Source organism: Pongo pygmaeus, chromosome 4 (assembly GCF_028885625.2).
Source record: "Pongo pygmaeus isolate AG05252 chromosome 4, NHGRI_mPonPyg2-v2.0_pri, whole genome shotgun sequence".
NCBI lineage: Eukaryota > Metazoa > Chordata > Mammalia > Primates > Hominidae > Pongo > Pongo pygmaeus.
The window spans coordinates 60,294,540-60,310,766 of record NC_072377.2 but is presented as its reverse complement, the minus strand read 5'-3'; the positions used below and the strand labels follow the sequence as shown (position 1 = coordinate 60,310,766).

Genomic DNA, 16,227 nt, shown 5'->3' with positions numbered 1-16,227 from the left:
CTTTTCTTGTAAGGACGCTGGGTTCTCATTGAAGCAGGGCCCTGCCCTTATGATCTTATTTTACCTTATTTGCCTCCTTATAGGCCCCACCTCCAAACAGTCACACTGAGGGTTAGGCCTTCATCATATGAATTTGGAGCAGACGTGATTCAGTCTACAGCAGTGTTCTTTCCCAAACTAAGAGCTTAGTAAAAAAAGAAGCACTTCTTTGATTGACCAACAGCACCTTCCTTTAATCAGATAGTTTTCTAAAAACAACCAAGCTTGAAGCACTGCTCTTCATATCATTTTAGAGTGAGTTGAGATTTAATATGTGCAAGAACTAAGAGAGTCAGAAGGTAGGACTAGTTCTGCTACCTGGTTCTAGACTGGTTTAATTGCTTATTTGAATCAATACTGATGTATTTCATGTATTCTATCTGGACTTAGTGCTGTCACTTTCTATTGTAACAGGGTGGACATAAAATAAAGCATAAAGCCTTCTTTTGTATCTGTGTGGAAGGCAAATATACTCTGTCCACAACCACAAAGAAGGGAGGAAATGGAATGATTGGAATGACAACAGCAAACCACTTTGCTCTAAAACCTTTGAGCAGTTTTAAAATCTGGATATTTGCTTCAGTTTGACTCTCAACTTCATTTTGAGGCCACAGATAGAATCAAAGAGGCTCTCGAAGACAGAAGTTTCCAAATAAAATACTATATTCTTTTAGGGTATGTTTGGGAGATACTGGTACATTTAACAAAATACTACTTCCCTGAAGGATAAGGAATGCATTTCAATTGCAGTTTCTATCATTAGCTGCTTGTGAAAATAAACTGTTTATCTTCCAATTTCAGAGTTGCGAGGTCTGCCACAGCTGTTGGAAGAACCTTCTTTGGCAATCTGATCAGGTTCGACTATTGGATATTAACAGCAGGGAGTCTAAAATCAAAACACAGCTCTCAAGTTTTAGTGACAGCTTTTCAGGATAACTCATTAGCTGGAATTAGGGACAATGGCAATAGTCCTTTTGGTTAAAAAGATTTATAATGATATGTTTCATGGATTTGAAATTTAGAGAAAATAGACACAGGATTATTTTTTAATGGTAAGTCCAGAGAATCTACAATTTTTTCCTTTTCTTTTGTTGTAAAATATAGTTTCATAATCAGTATATTTTTAATAAATCAAAATGACACAAGATGAGATATTTAAAGAACCTTCTTTTACTATTTTCTCAATAATTTAAAAATTATTATTCTCAATAATTTTAGTTAGGTTACCTTTTTAACCCAGTGCTTCCATTTCTCTAAGTATTCACAGTGCGGGGTAGTGCTGGTTAATGGTTTCTAAGAACCATGACAAAAGATAAGCAAATAAACAAACGACCAAAAGCATCTATTTCTATATGCATGTAAGTGAACTTGATGTTGCCTGGAAACGAGAACTATTTATCCCCCCAAACTCAAATTAAATATAGAGGCTGAGATTAATCTTTTGGCTTCTGACTGTTGACGCCATCCCCCACCAATCTCCCACCATGCTCCTCCGCCCAAATTGGAAACTGTTACTTCTCTAATCACTTGACGACCACAGTCCAAGACAGCTGAGATCCTCCAGTGATCTTACTGAATTGCACTTTGGTCTGCAGCCATCAGTTCACAATGAAAGATTTGTAACAATCCCTTCACATCAATTGTTGTCTTTATTATAAGAAGTCACTAAGGATGTTCATTATCGGTGGCTTTCAGATTTGCCCATTTATCAGCATCAACTGAGTTGCTTTGAAAAAAATGCAGATTTTCAGGCCCACCCCAAGCCTATTCAATCTGAATTTCTAGGCAAGAGCTCAAGGGAACCTGTATTACAAATAATCTTAGGTGGTTCTGATGCAGTTGGTGGGGATATAGGACACATGGCACAATGTCCTTCTTCTTCCTTTTTTTGAGACGGAGTCTTGCTGTGTCACCCAGGCTGGAGTGCAGTGGTGTTATCTCGGCTCACTGCAAGCTCCGCCTCCCAGGTTCACGCCATTCTCTGCCTCAGCCTCCCGAGTAGCTGGGACTACAGGTGCTCGCCACCACGCCTGGCTAATTTTTTGTATTTTTTAGTAGAGACTGGGTTTCACTGTGTTAGCCAGGATGGTCTCGATTTCCTGACCTTGTGATCCACCCGCCTTGGCCTTCCACGCGCTAGGATTACAGGAGTGAGCCACTGCGTCCGGCCGTCACAGCATCCTTCTTATGAGGACCGTGGAAAAAAGTTCTCTCTAGTTTTAGTTCCAGCACCAGGGGTCCTCCTTCTGGGTAAACAATTTATTTTTATTTCCTGGACACTGTAATTCATATAATTGATTGTGTTGCTCTTTCTTGCATTGGCCAAAGCATAGAGCCAAATGTGAATCCTTCTAGCAAATGTATAGAAAGAAACTTGTGGCACTATCAGCACCATGTGACCACTCCGGCCTTCATCTTCTCTTTCTTACTCTCATTTCCCCATTGTCCCAATACCTTCATCAATTTATTTTTAATTCTGCATTTTGTTTTATTGCTGGCGTTGTTGTACATTGCTTTAAATCCTTTCTGTAACAAAATATGACATATATAAATAAGAAATACTGTCCAAATATTTGTATAAGCTGCTTGCTTGAATTAGGATATTTATATTTATGATTTATATTTTAAAAATACAAACTCATAGAAGCTTAGAGTAGAATGGGGTTGCCAGAGGATGGGGGTGGTGGGGAAATAGAGAGCTGCTATTCAACTAGCATAAAGTTTCATTTATATGAGATGAAGCAGTTCTAGATATCTGCACTGCAAGATCATGCCTATAGTTAACAATAATGTATCGTACCCTTAAACATTTGTTGAAAGGGCCTATCTCATGTTTAATGTTATCACAACAATGGAAAGAAAACAACCCAACAACTTAGGATGATCCAGCAGAAGTTACACCTGGTTGAAGGTGGTACCATTACTGTTTTATTCAGTGACTTTATTGCCCTTTGGGGAGTGTGGGTGGAATGGCGGCAGATATTACTTCATGTGATAAAAGACAAACAGAGAGTCTTCTAAATTTTATTTAGAATAAAACCAGCATGGTAGAAATACATCAGTGATACAAGTGAAAAAGAACTTGATTCCTTAATAAAATCACTTACAAGTGCAAAAATGGACCCCATATGTGCTCTGCTTTACTTACACTCAACTCTAACCTGCGAGCATATTAGGAAAAAAGAAGCAAGTGCATCCAATAAAATTATTTGTAACTTAATTTGTATGAGGCGGGACAAGGTTGCTTTTGATCCAAGTCTGGTATTTCTTGGTTAACAGGGTGTAGATTCCAGGCTTTTTGGCAACACCACATTCATGACCTCCAGAGACTATGGCATGGAAGACACCTTTACAGATCAAGGGGCCCCCTGAGTCACCCTGGAAGGAAGAAAAAGGGCAAATACATGGTAAGAAGCTGTTGGGATATTTTTGTTTTTTAACCACCAACTGTTGATTGCTCAAGGGATTATTATCTGGGTCCTTGCTTTCTTTATGTCCCGAAGGGTTGTCTATGTGCCTGTCTCTGTCAAGGACTATGTTTCTGCCTACTTGCTTCTCTGTTTATGTCTCTATCTATGACTATGACTATGCCTCTGCCTCTGTCTCAGTGTCCATGTCTATATCTCTGTTTTGTCCCTACGTATGTCTACATTCCTCTGGGAATCAATGACTATTGGCTATTTATTAAAGAATGGATAAAGTTTTAAATAATCCACTGAAATAAAATAATCTTTTAAAATTGCATATTTCATTTTGATGCTCACAGACCTAAAATCAATTTGTTATTGAGGCTAGCAGAAAAAAGGAGTGTATTGTAGTAAATGTCTTCATGGCAGGAATTATATGTTCTCTGTTATTTATTTATTTTTTGCACCCTCACATGGTTGGACATAGTGCTATGTATATGTACCATACTTAGTAAATACTTAGTGAATGGAATGATTTTTGAAGACTCACTCTAACAGCAAAACATGTAACTAAATTCTATCAAGTGAAGGGAAAGAGCTATAGAGGGGATGGCATGGCCTTTTGATGAAGAGCTGGCTTCTACATTTGAAGACCTGCCTTTCTCTTTGCTAATGTTCACATTGCAAACTGCAGTGCCTTATACTTTGGTCAACCATGATAACAGATGTTTAGGAGGGTGATGGTCTTGGGTACTGCAGATGCACAAGACATTTGAAGTCATCATATCCTCTCCCCCAATTATACTTAATATAGTATGAGATGAATACTGTATTCTAATTTTTAAAAAATTAGTAATTCATTTGTGCTATATATTAGTATAGTTCATATAAACATGAACACCTATTTTTTCCTTACCATCTCAATAAACAAAAGATTTTGAAAAATATAATGACTCTTGTTCCTTTTTTTCTTTTAAGACAGGGTCTCATTTTGTCACCCAGACTGGAATGCAGTGGCAAGATCTTGGCTCACTTCAGCCTCAACCTCCTGGGCTCAGGTGATTCTCTCCCCTCAGCCTCCTGAGTAGGTGGGACTAGAGGCATGTGCCACCACACCCGGCTAATTTTTGTATTTTTTGTAGAGATGGGTTTTCACCGTATTGCCCAGGCTGTTCTTGAACTCCTGAGTTCAACAGATCCATCCACCTTGGCCTCCCAAAGTGCTGGGATTACAGGTGTGAGGCACCATGCCCGGCCTTTTGTTCCTTTTTGTTAGTCAGTGGTATGGTCTGAATGTTTGATTCCTCCAAATTCATATGTTGCAATCCTCACTCCCAAGGTGAGGGTATTAGGAGGTGGGGACTTTGGGAAGTGATTAGGTCATGGAGGTGAAGGCTTCATGAATGAGATTAGTTCCCTTATTAAAGAGGCCTAAGAGAGACCCCTCACCCCATCTACCATGTGAGGTTAGAATGAAAAGAAGCTGTTTATGAACCAGAAAGTAGGCCCTCCCCAGACACCAAATGTGCTGGTGCCTTGATCTTGATCTTGAACAGAATAAAGTTCTGTTATTTATAAGCCACCGAGTTTATGGTATGTTGTGGTAGCAGCCCAAACAGGCGAAGACAGTCAGTCAACATTACTTATGAAACACATACTGTATATTTGAGCTTTTTGCATTTGAGTCTTATAAGACCTCCTTATTGATTAATCTGCAAGGTGGTTCTTTAAATAAATTATCTTCTAATCACCACTAGTGACTTCAGGGTTGGTAGACTTTGTAAGGAGGATAACACCTCTCATAGGAAGCCTGTAAAAGTTGTCAGATATGGTCTATTATCCTGATTAACAAACATTTAGTGGGTGCTTATAAAGCATTGGGGAAGTTTTTACAATCCATCCACATTGGTAGATGAAAAAGAATAGAGAATGCTGTGCAGGAATGAAGAGAAAGTGTTTAGAATTGTGGTTTTGTATTCTCCATGCCCCTCCCTCCTCCTCAGTGTCAGTGAGCAATAGAGGCTTGGCTACTGTACAGCGCTCCGAGATGCCTGTTTGAAAGAGATTCTTACCTTACAGGAATCCTTCTGGCCTTTGGCATCTCCTGCACAGACCATGTCTTTGGTGATAAAAGGGTCGCCGTTGTAGTAACTTTGGCTGTTGCAAAGTTTTCGACTTAGGACAGTAACAGTGACTTCTCGCAGGGTATCAGAAAGTCTTAATAAATCTGGGTTGGTGGCTCCCCAGCCAGTAACCTCGCATTTGGTTCCAGATCTAAGAGAGGTTTTGGATCTTATGTGGAGCAGCTTGACATGTTTATTGAGTTTTGCGGCTGTTTGAAGCTGACAGATTGAAAAAAGATTGAATTATTTCTTTCCCAGTAGTATTCTGATGCTAGCCTGTGCGTTGTATGTGTGGTCCCTCTGTCTTAGGCGGGCGTCCCTGTTCTGGGATCTACTTTGGTGGTGGCCTGCAGCTGCATTTGTGGTTGTTGCTTTTCTGACCATGCTCTCTACTCCCCGAGGAGCTCACTGAGGCTTGGGGAGGGAGCTTATAGAGAGCAGGAATTTTGTCCAGTCTCGAGCAAACTGGCCTTTGCCCTGCATTGGATGGTTTTGTGTGGAATAACATCCATGGGTCATGACTTTGAGGGCTGGGCTGCTTCCTGCCGGATAGGACCCTTGAGTATGGTCTAGACCAAGTTTGGACTAAACTAAGTGTGGTCTAGACTAAGTTGTAACTCACTGCTGAGCCCCTGAAGTCACTTGGTTGGCTCTGTTGTATAAACAACTGTTGTATTTTTTACTTGCTAATGAGAAAAGCATTTGGGAGAAAAGCTTTCAGTGTGGATCCTTGGGCCTGTTAAGATGTTCCCCTCCTACATATGTGAGTATCAGAGTTGCTTTTCCTTGTATAAACACAGCCCTGGTGCATTTGTGATAAATTCTTGTTTCTTTCAAGGCAGTATATGGAATAACATGGGCCCTTATAAAATATATCATAATCACCTCAAACATGGGGAGGGTGCTAGTAAAATGCATTTTGTAGGTGATTTAACTAATTGAGCCATCCTGTATAAAAATGTTGACAAAATAGAAGAAAGACAATGCTACTACCTACCTTAACCAGCATGATATCATTTGATTGAGGATCTGATGTAACTCTTGAGAATGGTATAAATTTTTTGATCGCCAATGTTTGTTTGGAGGCCTCATTCTTTGAGAGAGAGTGTGCGCCTAAAACCACAGTGGGAGACTGGCCTTTGGTAAACCTAAAAAAAGCAAAGAAAGCAGCAGAATGATTTCCAAATCCCCCAGTGGGGAGTGGTGATGGTGGAGAGGGTTGTATACATAGAGAAACAAGGGCTATCTCCAAGGTAACCTGCTTAAGATTAGGTGGAGTGACAAAGGTCTTAGTGGACCCTAGCATGAATTGATATTAAGGGCCAAATGACTTGCCCTTAATCCCACCCTAAACCAATTCCCTGGCATTGCAAAAGAATATCAGAACTTGTATCCAACTGGGGGAAGAAAAAGGAGTGAAATCCTAATTGACTTAGATCAAGTTTAAAACAAAATTGTGTTCATTTATGTAAAAATAAAGCAAATTATATTTCTTGAGTTTGTAGTTTGAAATTTACACCAATTACCATTAAAATTTTTTTATTGTGGTAAAGTATACATAACAAAATTTACCATTTTAACCATTCTTAAATGTACAGTTTGGTGGTATGAAGGACATGTATATTGTTGTTCATCCACCACTATCATCTCCAGAGCCCCAGAACTTTTTTTTATCTTCCCAACATTAAGTGTTTTAATAATTAAGGTAGCCGGGTACGGTGGCTCAGCCACTTGGGAGACTGAGGTGGGAGGATCATTTGAGGCCAGGAGTTTGAGAGAAGCCTGGGCAATATAGTGAGACCCCCATCTCTAAAAAAACATTAAGGGGCACAGTGGTGCATGCTGGGCATGGTGGTGCATGCCTATAGTCCCAGCTGTTTGAGAGGCTGAAGCAGGAACGATTGCTTGAGCCCCGGAGCTGGAGGCTGAAGTGTCACAGCCTGGGTGACAGAACAAGGCCCCATCTCTTAAAAACAAACAAACAAACAAACAAAAACCATGAAGAAGATCCCCACCTTACACTTGCTCACCCACATGCCTAGACTTCATCTCAGGTCAATGTGGGGAAGTAAGGCCTATTACATGACAGTCAGATATGTCCATATGTCCTGTCCCCTCAATTAGAACAAAGATTTGGATAAGAAAGGAAAACTTTCCTCAAGGTAAGAAAACAGTGCTAATTTAAAATGAAGATACTTTAAGGTTAGTAGCCATTCCATCGGGGAGATTTAGAGGATATGAACTGGTGAGTCAGGTGAAGAAACAGATTTGTTTTTTCGCTTTTTTTTTTAACGTTTTTTTTTTTGAGACGGACTCTTGCTCTGTTGCCCAGGCTGGAGTTCAGTGGTGCCATCTTGGCTCACAGCAACCTCTGCCTCCCAGGATCAAGCGATTCTACTGCCTCAGCCTCCCGAGAGGCTGGGACTACAGGCTTGTGCTACCACACCTGGCTAATTTTTGTATTTTTAGTAAAGACGGAATTTCACCATGTTGGCCAGGGTGGTCTCGATCTCCTGACCTCAGGTGATCTACTGGCCTCAGCCTCCCAAAGTGCTGGGATTACAGGCGTGAGTGTCCGTGCCCGGCCAGGTTTGTTTTTTAAATCTCTGGTCATACACAGTTCTAGTACCAGTGTTTCAACAGTGCCATGATTGATCTGATTTACTCTTTGTTGGATAAAATTACATTTACAGCAGCGATAAAGTAGAAATAATTTTTTGGAGATTTTGGCAGTACCGTAGAGCCATTTGTATACTACAGATATATTCCATTACCGTGTCTATCTTTATGAAGTCCACCTCAGATCTTTTAATTGTGTTTGTTTGTTTACGTGTAACTATTTCTTTGCTACTTGGAAAAGCTACCAAAGTAGATTGCAGTAAAAACACACATACTCATGCATATAGATTAATAAAGATTAATAAAAGTTACAAAGAGAACAGAAACATACAGAAAAAGGAAGACATGATTGTTTCAGATTTGAAAATGAGCAAATGCCTGTGGTAGAGTGGGTTTGCTTATGGCAGAGCTGTGACTGCCTGGAATGACCACTTTTTGGTTTCTACCAAAAGAGTTTATTTTTATTTATTTTGGGAATTCCAGCTCTAATTGTTGAAAAGTTTGCCTATTGCAAAATCAGGATGGGGTGGAAATTTCTCGTAGGATGTGGATTGGATTTCCTAGGATTGATTTGAATTCAAATTCAACATACCCACTAAACCCAAAACTTTGTAGGAGAAGGATGACATAAAAATCTTCAGGATGAATGCTCTAACAGAAAGGTGGGCACGTGCCTAAATGACTCACACAAAGAAAGCTGTGAGGTACAAATGAGAGGTGTGGAGGGTGGATTCTCACTAAGGGAGGGATGCTGAAAAAATATCTGGGTTTCTTTCATCTTTTACTAATTTCCTCGACTAGTTATTGCCTTTGAAATGTTTTGGTTATTTTTGTCTCCACTGGGACATGTTAAGACCAAAAACAACCCAAGCAGACCATTATTCCTTCTGAACTTTCAATTTCTAGATATCCTTCAACTGTAATCTGTGCTACTCAGGTCAAATTTTCTGCCCACGGGATACCTGGAATTACTTGATTTCTGGGATCCCACCCCCTTAGCTAAACTGAAGTCTGAATTCACACAAAGAGGAAGTAATAATGCCAGTGTTTTTCAGTTGCACAGCACAGGATTTCCCCAAGTGCAGTCTTCAGACTTGCTTCAGAATCACCTGGAGGTGTTGGTTTAAAATGTGGTTTCCTGAGTCCCACCCTGAGCTTTCCTGGAAGAGAATCATATATGGAGCAGAACTACAGTGCGGCTTATAGTAGGTCTGCTGAAGACATCTGTAAACATTGTCTCAATTGAGCCTAACAACAACCTTTCTCAAGGTTGGTAAAGCTGACGGGCTGTGTATTCCTTACCAGTAAAAGATTGTTCTCTGACTGGTCCGAGGTGACACACCTCATAAATAGGGGAATCAGGACCCAAATTTGGCTTTTGGTGACTCCCAGTCCAGTGCTGTTTCCTCAGTCCCTCTTTGAACCCCGTGCCAACCCCCTTCAAGCCTCTTATTTTCTCTGCCAGCCCGCCTGGACGCTCGCTCAGCAGTGCTTCTGCTTAGACCCACCCCTTGAGGTCTGGTAGCAAAGGCAGGGTCCCTATGTCTTGGAGATTTCTCTTGCCTAAGAGAGAGGGAGAAGAACTTGGCTGTCAGAGAGGGAGGTCTTCCCAGTCTTATCTCGTCAACGTCAGATTAGTTCCTTGGTTATTACCATGGAAGGCACAGATAATTGTATAACAATACTCGATAGCATCTATTAAGTTCTTTGTGTTCTGTGCTAAGCATTTTACAAAGCTTCCCTCATTTAAACCTCACAACAGCGTGGTGAGATAAGTATTTTGACAATCCCCATTTTATAGACGAAGAAATTGAGGTTCAGGTAAATAAATAAACTTGAGGACCTTTGCCTCCAGGAGGCAAATTCGGGCAGGATTAAAGCTCAGTTGGCTTGAATCTAGAGCCTGAACATTGAACCATTTTGTTCTAGGAGCCTTGAGCATTTGAGATGGAGTGAGGCCGTGTGGAAGGGGCTGTGGAAGGTTCCATCTAACAACTTGCTAGGCAGGTTGGGGCAGGGGGAAGTGCTCCGTGAGGGGGGCCTGGGAGAGAATCAGGAGAACAGGGTACAACAGCTGGTGAGTTTTCCTTCTGGTAAGTTAAAATGCTGAAAATAAGTTCGTACAGGACATTTTTTATCCATTTCCTTTTATATTTGACATGGCAACTAATAAAGGGGCCAGAATATTGAGGGAGGAGACAGTGGATGGCTGGTGAGAAGGGAGCACTCCCAGGTTTGGCCCTCTTCACAATTTTGCTGAGAGAGAGGCTTGGGGCAAACTATTCCCACAGGATACTGGGGAGTACATTTGTGGGAAGCCACCACTGAGCTATTTTGTAAATATTTTGAATTTCATAAAGCTTAATATTTTTCCAACCACCGATCTGCCTACTTTTTACACCCAAGTGTCCTGTAGAGGAAATCTGATCTACATATTTTGGAGTTCTTCATATCCCAGCCATTTAAAATGATATTTAGCAATAGTTTGTTTTAAGAAAAAAAAAAAAAAAAAAACAAAAAAAACTCCAAGACCTCTCTCCAGTCTTTTTTTTATAATCTCTTTCCCCAATTTGGGAATCCACTTCTCGTGAGTTAAATCCACTTGACAAAATGTAAAATTCAACTTAATGATATTATTTAACTTCCTATAACACTTTATGGCTAGTGAAGCACTTTTTCATACACCATGTTTCAGGCCTAGCCAAAAAAAGAAAGAAAGAAAGATCTGTCAGCGTATTTCTTTCTTTCCATCCAACATTTGTTGAACATTTAGAAGTCAAGCTCTGTGTCTGGGGAGATGATAGACCATTTGAATGTGTATTACGAGCATATTTGAAGATGTGCATATTTTGCATCAAATGAACATTTACTGATAGTTCCCCACTCTGTCTCTCTGATCTCAAGGGGGCAAATGCCCTGGAGAAGAGAGAAGTGATGGGGATGACAGTGTGATTTCTATGAGGGCAAGAACCCCATGTAAATGAAGTAACCATATTAAATTGGAAATCAGTGGCTTGCTATTTAGAGATAGCAGAAGATCTCCCAGTCTGCAGGCTTCAAAACTTCCAATTTGTGATCAAACAGTTCCATTTAAATGGGGCAATCAGACAAACCCCCCAAAGCATAGAAAAGCAAATCAATTCAGTTGTTCTGTTTAGATATAGACAATGCCTGGAGAGCAAACTGTTACAGCTAAGAGAGATCTTTAAGTGAAAGAAAAGGAGAAGGCTCCATCTCAGCTTATTAGGCAAGAAACATAAGGAAACATATATACAAACAAAAAACAAAACCAAAAAACCCAAGCAAACAAACAAAACAACAAATACCAAATTAGTTTTCTACTGGCATTTCCTTTTGTGATGGTTGCAGCATCCCAAGAGGGGTTTTGTGCTTTATTAGCTGAAGTAAGAGAATCCTAGTCTGAAACGGACTTTGGAAGGTTTTACTCTGTCTTCAGAAAAGCTTTCATTCTAAGTATCCTAGAAAATAACTCTCTCATTATCTTTCTCTTTCTAGAAGTCATCAATAACTTGTTTTTTTCCACCTAGGAAAGTTTTAAGTGGTGAGTAGCTACTGTTAGGAGTGGCAAAGTAGGCTTCTCATGCGTATAATACTAATGATAATAGCTGCAATTTTTTTTGTGCTTACTAAATGTGCCAAGCATGCTAAAATACTTAAACAGATAATATTTAATTCTCAAACCCCACAAAGCAGGTATGATATGATTATTACCCCTTTGTAAAATGGGGAAGCTCAGAGCACAGAGCAAGCTCAGGTTGTCTGATTTCCTCTTCAGCAGTGTGATCTAACAAGGTCAAGAGTACTGCTGCTTCAAGTATTACTGTTGCTGTGTTCCCTGCATTATACAGAGGGCTTGAATTTCTCTAATGTCTTGCCTGGGAAAAGCAGCTCAGTTCTCTCTGAAAAGCAAAACCCAGGACAGAAAGCGTGGATGTGGAAGAAGGTAAATAAACGCCACCAGTTGGTCAGTAACCACAGAAGCTAACAGTAGATCAAATTCTCATTCAGGAGAGGTAAGCTTCTCTTGTAGCTATAATAACTTGCAGAAAAAACACATGCCTGGAAAAGTGTGGAGGACTCACCGATATTGGCAGTGCGCTGCTGTCAGCACCCACTGTGGATCAATCAGAACACCTCCACAAACGTGATGTCCGCCATACTGGATGGAGGCCATAAATGGCCTGGAATGAGGTGACACTTCTTTCCCTCCAATAATTTCCATATTGAAACCTACAAAAGTAGACCAAAAGATTTCACACAAAAGATCTAAACATACTGTTTCATGTAATTCTTCCAATGACAGTCACTATATTATTTTCAAAGCTTAAAAAACAACAATAACCCTAGCTAAAAGCTACAATAATTTTATTGATGAAAAATTTGTATAATACATTTCAGTTCAGAAAGATAGGAATGATTGTGAAAATAATTTTCATCTATAATATAATTTTCATCTATAATATAACAATATAGTCAGTAGAAATTCATTTAATGTTTACACGTAGATATACGAGATACTTACACACAGGAGTCATATAAGCCCCAACTATTAGGAAAAACAGAGAAAAGGAACAAAACTTAGTCATTTTAAAGACTTAGATTTAAGAAGCCCAGATGAAATGCGTTGATCCTGTGATGAAGGAAGAAGATTCTGAAGACTAAGTTTTGTTCTTGTAAGTTTTGACTTTCTCACCACAGGTGCTCTAGGGGTAAGATTTTTTTTCACACCTATGTGTAAACGTTATGTATCAGTTTGGGGACTTTCAGTTCTGTGCTTTTAGCACTTTTTTGTTTTGTTTTGTTTTGAGACACAGTCTCCCTCTGTCGCCCAGGCTGGAGTGCAGTGGCGTGATGTCCGCTCACTGCAAGCTCTGCCTCCCGGGTTCACGCCATTCTCCTGTCTCAGCCTCCTGAGTAGCTGGGACTACAGGCGCCTGCCACCACGTCTGGCTAATTGCTTTTAGCACTTTTTTGGGAGAGGTATGTGTGCTATAAAGAACTCATATCTGGAGATACCATCTCTAATACCTGTATCAGAGTACTTATGCTATAAATAAAATTTATACTGTATGTGTATATAATATTTATAAATGAAAAATATCCATGCCATAAGAATGTAATGAAGTTGCAGACAGAGTTCAAAGATGTCCATTGCTCTCAAGCAATACTTACTATTTTTCCTGGCACAAAATGGTGCCTATCATATTTCATTCTTCTCTCTTTTTCATTTGGACATAGATTTATGATGAAGAGAGACATGGACCTTGCACAGATTGTGGTTACTTCACAATATGGCTTAGCTAAAGCCTGAGCACCATCCAGAGAAAACCATATGTTTTGCAGCAAACATCCCTACTCATGTCGTTTCTCTAAGTTTGCCCAAATTTGGTTAAATTTTAGTTACATTTTTGTGAGATTTCATAATGTTATTAAAGGTGAATATTGGCAACTGTTATTGATTCAGAGTCTCTCTTTTACTTATTTTTAATTGAAAATGGCCATGTGTTTTTCCAGGGACTTAATAATAATGTCTTTTAAAAATAAAGGACTGCATTTTGTAATTCTCCCCAGGAACAGATGATAATGCATTGCCAGGCCTTCAGTACAAAAGGTATTAGACTCAAGATTCTACAAGATTCTGTTTGCGCCAGACACTGATTAGCAGTGCAAATATAAAATGAATACAAATAGATCACGCATCAGAATGCCAATCACTTCCTAGAAACACTGATCAAAATTTGCATTAAATCAACAGATCTTTCTTTTAAGATGTATGCATTTTATCTTCCATTCATTTTAGAAAGGAGAATTAAAATCCAGAGCTATTATGCTTGGCAGATTGCAAGAGACTCCTTTCAAATTGTTTTCTAGCGCAAAGAGTAGGAATAATAATAAATAATCCTATAATTATGTATTATACATTATAACTTAATAATATATAAGTAAAATACCTTAAGTTATTTCCAAAATTCTTTTTATATGATCATTTATGGTTTCATGTCTATGTCTTTGAGGAAAGCAGGACAACTACTATATTTATGTTACAATGGAAGAAATAAGTTCCAAGAGGCTAAGTAATTTGCCCAAGGCAACACAGCTTATGACCTAGACCAAATCACCTGCCTGACCTCCCTGTATGTTAAGTTGTATGTGAATGAGTACCCTCCCAGAACACAGAATTTTATAAAAAGCCTGCTTTCCTTGTACAGGGGTGTGGCAACAGTAAAGCTTTCTACGTGTTAAACAGAATGAACAAAACCAACACAGAGCAGTAACTTCCTGCCAGAGAGAGCAGAAGGTGAGATAAGGAGGAGCCAGATTAAGAAAAGCCACAAGCTTAATAAACCAAACTTATTACTCCCACTCAAATGTCCCTGTGAATTTTCAAGTCATCTTTGTCACTGTTGATGTGCCTTGGATGCTCTACTGTGTGCCATTGTTACACATTGGAAGGCAGACAGGATGGCGTCAGTTGCCTGCTACATCCCAGTGATGCTGGGATCATAAGGAAGATGATGTGTGACAGGTAGAAGTGATCCAGACTCTAAGGAAGAAGTAAATTGTAAAGGACAAAGCTTTGTGTGTGTGTGTGTATGTGTGTGTGTGTGGCGGGGGAAATGGGAATGGTTACAAACATCTCTCAGCTGCTTATTTCTGAGTAGTAGGGATTAATGTCCACATAGCGTTGTACAAATTGCTGAACGTTTTTAGCTGTATTTCCAGGAAAGTAGTTGTCATTAGTCTTGTTTTATGGATAAATAAACTGAAATTCAGGGACTTGCTTGAGATTACCGAGCTAGCAGGTGGCCCTTAAGCTCCTATGTGCTGGCTCCCGGCTCTATGTTCCTTTCAACCTGACTACATGCCTGCCTCCTTTGAGAAGTCCCTGGGGGTTTAGGTGCTCCAAAAGACAAGATGGCTGTGCAGAAGAGAAAAAGGATTTAGCCATAAACACTGCGTGCAATTAGACATGGGTGAGATTTAGTTCAGTTGGGAAGAGTCTCATAACTCTTTCTTGTAGCTGACCTAGAAAATTCTGAGAATCATGTTGGTTAATAGTAATGAGTTATTTGGTTTTGGCTTTAGACAGATTTGCCAGTTAATAGTATCATTTGTTATTATATTCAGGATTCTGGATTTGAGAACAGTGGGCTGTGTAACATGATGAGCTCGGCGATCTAATTTATTTCTGGGTGTTGGTTTTTGTTCTGTTGAGTCTGCTGCAGGGAGGGCTGTGTTTGCTTTGGATGGCTTTACAGCAGCTGTACCGGACTGAGCAAGTGCAAGGCTGTGCTCAGAGCAGGGCTGGCTTCACACATCATAGCCTTGTGGCTCTTCCTTGCTGTGTTTAGCTGTCTTTCTTGCTGCTCTTAGATATGTTGTTTCTGCCTCTCCTGTGTTTCAGGAGACCCTTATAGAACAGTTGTTCCACTGGTTCAAAGGCCTCGTGTGGTTCTATCCTTTGGACTGCCTTTCTTCAACAGCCCAGACACCTGCTCCATCAGATTTATAAGCCACACCCCCTAGAGCCATGCCAATCAAAGCATGGCCCGCAGACCTGTGCCAGTCTCCGAACCTGTTTGTTACCGATTTGGAGCAAGATGGGGACAGAAATTGAGAGCCAGAGTTTAGAAACTGTAACAGCTACTTAACATGGCACTGTATTAATTTATTTTATTAATGAAATATAATTTGTCCAATCTAGTAAAAATTGGGTGTGTATTTTGTATGCCTTTGTTTTTTATTTAATTACTTTTTTCTATTTATTTGTGTTATATAAACGTATCCGTTCACAATGGGCTGAAACTAAAAACAAACAAATTAACAAACTAAAACTCCAAACACGCTGATCTTTCCCACAGGTAGTCTGAGAAACACTGCTCTGTAGATATAAGTGCAAAGCAGATTTGTTTCAAGCCCTTCCCGTTCATTCCCTTTTACATTCCTTTGAAAAATGTTCTCAATATCAAGTTTTCCCAAGCTATCCAACCATCCCCAGCCCTTGGTACTTGACATCA

The 16,227-nt window shown here is 39.8% G+C and overlaps 1 protein-coding gene and 1 long non-coding RNA gene across 2 annotated transcripts; one reads left to right on the top strand and one right to left on the bottom strand.

The window, feature by feature from the left end:
• Window positions 1-2,610: 2,610 nt before the first annotated feature.
• Window positions 2,611-12,894, bottom strand: GZMK (granzyme K). The gene is made up of 5 exons (XM_054487938.1): window positions 12,732-12,894; window positions 12,292-12,439; window positions 6,567-6,717; window positions 5,519-5,788; window positions 2,611-3,417 (listed from the first exon to the last, which is right to left on the bottom strand). Exons 1-5 carry the CDS (start codon window positions 12,793-12,795, stop codon window positions 3,256-3,258), a joined length of 795 nt encoding a protein of 264 aa, XP_054343913.1. The 5' UTR covers window positions 12,796-12,894; the 3' UTR covers window positions 2,611-3,255.
• A 54-nt stretch (window positions 12,895-12,948) lies between these two features.
• On the top strand, window positions 12,949-15,838 carry LOC129036587 (uncharacterized). The gene is made up of 3 exons (XR_008502604.1): window positions 12,949-13,189; window positions 14,419-14,507; window positions 15,615-15,838. It is a non-coding gene; the product is annotated as an uncharacterized LOC129036587 (long non-coding RNA).
• Window positions 15,839-16,227: the final 389 nt, after the last annotated feature.

What these genes read in the sequence shown, in the direction of transcription:
- GZMK (XM_054487938.1), bottom strand. Translation starts at nt 12,795, where the DNA reads ATGACTAAGTTTTGTTCCTTTTCTCTGTTTTTCCTAATAGTTGGGGCT. An exon ending in GGCTTATATGACTCCTGTGT is followed by an intron (nt 12,440 to 12,731) that starts GTAAGTATCTCG and finishes CTACTTTTGTAG; the next exon opens with GTTTCAATATGGAAATTATT. An exon ending in GCAGCGCACTGCCAATATCG is followed by an intron (nt 6,718 to 12,291) that starts GTGAGTCCTCCA and finishes TGCTTTTTTTAG; the next exon opens with GTTTACCAAAGGCCAGTCTC.